Source organism: Octopus bimaculoides, chromosome 7, assembly GCF_001194135.2.
Source record: "Octopus bimaculoides isolate UCB-OBI-ISO-001 chromosome 7, ASM119413v2, whole genome shotgun sequence".
NCBI classification, from domain to species: domain Eukaryota; kingdom Metazoa; phylum Mollusca; class Cephalopoda; order Octopoda; family Octopodidae; genus Octopus; species Octopus bimaculoides.
Window position 1 is genome coordinate 19,541,656 of NC_068987.1, and position 5,264 is coordinate 19,546,919.

The window sequence follows — 5,264 nt, forward strand, 5'->3', positions numbered from 1 at the left end:
ATATATATATATATATATACATACCTACATATATACATACATACATATATACATATATATATACATACATATATATATATACATACATATATATATATACATACATATATATATATATACATACATATATATATACATACATATATATATATATACATACATATATATATACATACATATATATATACATAACAAATTGCTCAATGACTAAATTTCTTTTTTTTTTAAAACTTTTGCAGAAAAATCTGAACAAATTTTTGAAAAATTTTTCAAAAAAAAAATGAAGTTGAAGTGGGAGATCAGATAAAAATTCACCTAAGGCAGGAATATGCAAAGATACTCTCATCGAGAAAGGAAATATAAACAAAAAGTGAAACAAGAACAAAAAGGGGCCTTTACTTTGTTATGTAATAATAAAATATATAGTGATTTCTTTTCAGCAGGTACAAAACCAACTTTTTCAGAGAAAATGGGGGTCTGATTGGTTCAAGTGATCCCGGTGTATATTATTAACCCATGAAGGGGATGTCAGGCAAAGTGGATAATGGTGGAATTACAAGGAAAAAAAAGAAAATATCAGGAGGTATGTCAAGGCTTGTATGTGTGTATGCCTATGTGTACACTAAATTGTGTGTGTGTGTGTGTGTATTTGCGTGTGTGTCTGCTTATATGTTTATGTATACATGGGCATATATGCATGTGCATTCATACATATACTTGTGTGTGTGTATGCATGTATGTATATATATATATATATATATATGTTCACATGTAAACTTGTGTGGGTTATGAGCAGATGTGAATTCTGCATATCAATACATGTGGTTTTAAAGCATGTATGTGTGTGTACTTGTGTATTTTTAATTGTGGTGCTCCAGCTTAGTCGCAGCTGGAACTAATAAAATAGAAAGAGTATGTTTTTTTTTTTTCTGTTTGTATGTACATGCATATGTGTGAATGTGTATATGCATTCATGAATGATGTGAGTAGAAATATCCAAGAAGTCCACCAAAAATTTCATTGACAATACATGATTCACTGAACAGTTGCCTTTTGAATATTTTTTTTTGCTTTTTTGGAGGGTGGCAGTTCCTTTCATGCAATAAGGGCCACCTTATTGGGTTTTGTCAGGCAACTGTCCCCTAACATATGTCAAACTCAGTGAGTTTCTAATGGGGCAGAAACAGAATGAGAGAGAGAGAGAGAGAGGAACAACGTGCATGAGAATATATATATACATATATATACATATATATATGTATATATATATATATATGAAAGAAACAGAGAAACAAAATAACACCATCAATAAGTACAGAGTGTTCCGGGTATTGAAGTCTTAGTAGGAGTAGTAGTAGTGAACCAGCGCCGATGATATTGTTAAGACCAGATGCAGCTTCCTGGAAGGACACTTTTAAGTCTGTCGTGAACAAAAAAATATTAGAACAATGAAAAAAAAAAAATGAAAAAAAATAATGACTTATGGTAAAAAAAAAATTAAGAAAATATGATTTTAAAATCTGGAGAAAAAAAATGAAAAAAAAAAGAAAGAAAAAATGCTCAAGAAATCAATCAGTATGGAAAAATGGAAAGAAATTGGGATATGAATTCTGGGAATCTACAATAGAGATATAAATAAACAGCTGACAAACAAGTAGATATCTGAACCCACTTGTGGTACATTCGAGGAAAATAAACCATTTATGAAGACTCTCTCTCTCTCCTACATATAACAACATACAAATATTGGAAAGATGAATCTCAGAGGAAATGAAGCTATTAATAATAGCCAGTAAATATTGGGTTAAAAAACTGAAGGTGGAACATAGGATATGAAACCACATCTTCTGGAGACATGACAAGCATTCTACTATAGGACCAAAGAAACCCATTTTAGAAACTTTGATCTCATCAGCAAGAATTGTCTTTAACCAATATTTACATACAATAATTAATAGCTTTATTTGCTTCGTGATTCACTATTCCAAAAAAGAATTATTTCATGCACTCTTAAAGCGTATAAATTCTTATGAACTATATATATATATATATACACACACACACACACACACACACATATACATAATAAGATATTAAGTTAGAGTTGACAAAATGAATATGACTTGAAATCAGTTCATCATCATATATATCTATTGTTACATTAGAAAGACAAACCAGATGCGACAATCCGGTAGAGCCCAAAAAGGAGAATAGAAAGAAAGCGTTCATTTCATAATATCAAGTAGGTGTTCTTCTTTGTTTCTCTTTTAGATAAAGAGGGATTTTCCCTTGTGGTTATGAATATAGATATATACTGGGTGCTTTGTGAGAGTTAGATTTGGAACAATCAGTTGTAATGTATTCACAAGACAGAAGAATTTCATTTGATGTCATACTCCGTTGCTCACAACATATTAGAAGCATCATGCCCCCCCCCCCCAGATTTCTCCCTTGCTACAGGTTTCAGCTTGTTGCTTACTGAACAACCACCTGATATCAAATCCATGAGCTGTTTTGACCAGATTCCAAGAATTCCTACTAGTTTACAAGGAAAAGCATTGGTCAGATTTTTACTGACATCAGTCAAACAATTTGAAAAATCCTGTTTTGTTGTTTACTAAATTCTTCTAATTGAAAAAAGAATCCAGGTTCAATTTGAGATAGAGATCTGCTACATATATACAATATATATTATACATATTCTGATATAAAAAAAAATCAAAACCATTCCTTATACTTTATTTTATTGGATGTTTTCTGGCTTTCACATAACTTTACATGATAATTTCATATGCTGAAGAAGTGGTTATATATCATAAAAACTCCAGAGTAAGGGGGTCACTGGACGAGCTTAAATATAAATGTACACACACCATATTCAAACTGGAGAAATGGATAGTCTGTAAAAAATTCTTTTTCACAGTATTTGAAATTTTAGGTTTTACACAGCAAATATTCTGAGTTTCACATAAAAGCCACCCTATGCGAATTAAAAGATTTGATGCATCTTGGACGACTTACTGCTAGGCGATGATTTGGTGGTGATGATAATGATGGTGGTAGTGATGATGTTGGTGGCAGAACATTCCTTTAGTTACAACCAGCTATTATTTTTTATTTTACTACAAACACAGTTGCTGTTGTTTAGTTCCCAAAGTATTACATTTTTGTTTGTTTGTATGACAACAACGATGTCTAATGTGTCCTACTTTTAAGATGGTGGGGAGTGAAATGAGGGAATTTGGATGCTATTTCTAGCAGGCCATCTTGACCTGCTAAAAATAGAAGCTCCCTTGTTAACAGTGTGCGTGTGTGTGTGCGTGAGTGTATATGATCAGGTACTTCAATACAAACATCGCTTGGATAAATCTGGAGAATATGTAAAATAATTATAGAAAAAGAACTTTGTAATTTTGTTTCAATGTTTAATGTCCCACTTCAGGTATAGCTTAATGATAATAATCCTTTCAACTATAGGCACAAGGCCTGTAATTTTAGAGGAAGGACTAGTCGATTTAGTTTTTGGTATAAAAGATGAGTTTTATATAGCTATAATTTCAATGTAACAACACTAAACTGTAACTCAGAGAATTTACAATTAGTAACCCTAACAAAATAAATCAACAATGTTATTTATAATTCATGATTTTCTGGGGTTCAAGAAAGAAAAAAAAAAATTTAGACCATTTCTACCTCTTTCTGGCATGATATGCAGTCTGATTTTGAATACAGTTAGACATCTATAAAGAATACCCGGCAAGATATTATAGATGTTTTCACCTTGGAGAAATTCTACCAAACTCACTGCAGTAATTAGAAAAAAGTATTTGTTACATATTTGTCACGTCTCTATAACTATAGAATTTATAAAAGATCTGGTGTTAACACACACACACACAGAGCACATTTGAATGTATATCATAAAAGATTTGTATATATTAAATTACTCATTCTGTATTTCGTTCTTTGTTAACATACAAACACTTATACATGACAGAAACATATTTATCAGTAATGCTAAATTATTTTGAAGATATATAAAAAATAGCTATTTAGTATTTTCCCCCAACACCAAGTAATATATATAGAAACTTTTACGCAACATTCCATGGCCATTTCATTATTATTACTATTATCACCAATGATAATAGTAATAACAAACATGTGACCTTAAATACCTACTAGCAAAAAATATTTTTTTTATTCAAATACTTTTTCACACGATGAATGAGAAAATGAATGAGTGATGATGCGATAAGTTTTATATTAAAAAAGAGACTTTTTTCTTTCAGTTCTTTTCAGAGAATGATACCACTGAGTTTATTAATCTTTTGTTTTTTCTATTTCTGACTTTTAATAATTAAAAATAGAAAATATAAACACTGGCAGAAAAAAATGGGTGTATGAATGTATAAAAATTTCTTGAAATATTTAGGAAAGGAGGAAAAAAAAAAAAATTTTATATTCAAAATCCATTTCCAAAAGAAGACAATTTCAGATAGGCTCACTCAACCATCCTAGCTGTCATTCAAGAAAATATATAGAATATATATATATGTATGTATATATATATATATATATATATATATATATATATATAAAAAGACTCTGAAAATAAATTTTTTTCCATATATTTTGCTGTTTTGAAAGTCTATAGAAAAAATTTCCACAGGAAGATTTAGAAATATGAGAACAACCTAGATTTTGAACATACCTGGAAAAAGAGATGTTTATGATTGAAAGAGATATGAAATGGATAGGAACTATTTCATTTTCTTTTTCATATCCTACACCAGACACAAGTAATTTGTTTGGAAGTAAAATACACTTCTATTCATTTTTCTCTTGTAAGATCTAAGTACAAACTCTCTTGCCAACAGGCTAAAAATACTAAAAATACTATATTGAATGGACAAACAGAAAAATACAACTGAATTCACATACACATATATGTATGCAATAATGACAATGAATGATGATGATAATAATAATAATAATGATGATGATGATTCTGTTTAATTTTGGCACAAAGCCAGCAATTTTGAGGGGAGGGAGATGTCAATCACATTGACCCCAGTGCTCAACTGGTACTTATTTTATCAACACTGAAAGGATGAAAGGCAAAGTTGACCTTGGTGACATTTAAAAATCATAATGTAAAGGCAGAAGAATTGCCATTAAGCATTTTGTCTTGCAGGCTAACAATTCTGCCAACTTGCCGCCTTATAATAATAATAATAATAATAATAATAATAATAATAATA

General features: G+C 30.0%; 1 protein-coding gene across 10 annotated transcripts in view; it reads right to left on the reverse strand.

Moving 5' to 3' along the window:
* Positions 1–5,264, reverse strand: part of LOC106872891 (probable phospholipid-transporting ATPase IA) — a 427,279-nt gene that overhangs the window by 44,095 nt on the left and 377,920 nt on the right. The window contains exon 39 of one of the 10 annotated variants that reach the window (XM_052969325.1): positions 1,328–1,420. The exons of the other annotated variants lie outside the window; for them this stretch is intronic. Within the exon in view, the coding sequence (XP_052825285.1) occupies positions 1,381–1,420 (40 nt within the window). The 3' untranslated portion in view covers positions 1,328–1,380. Of the gene's footprint in view, positions 1–1,327; positions 1,421–5,264 lie in introns of those variants that run through there. 10 annotated transcript variants of the gene reach the window in all.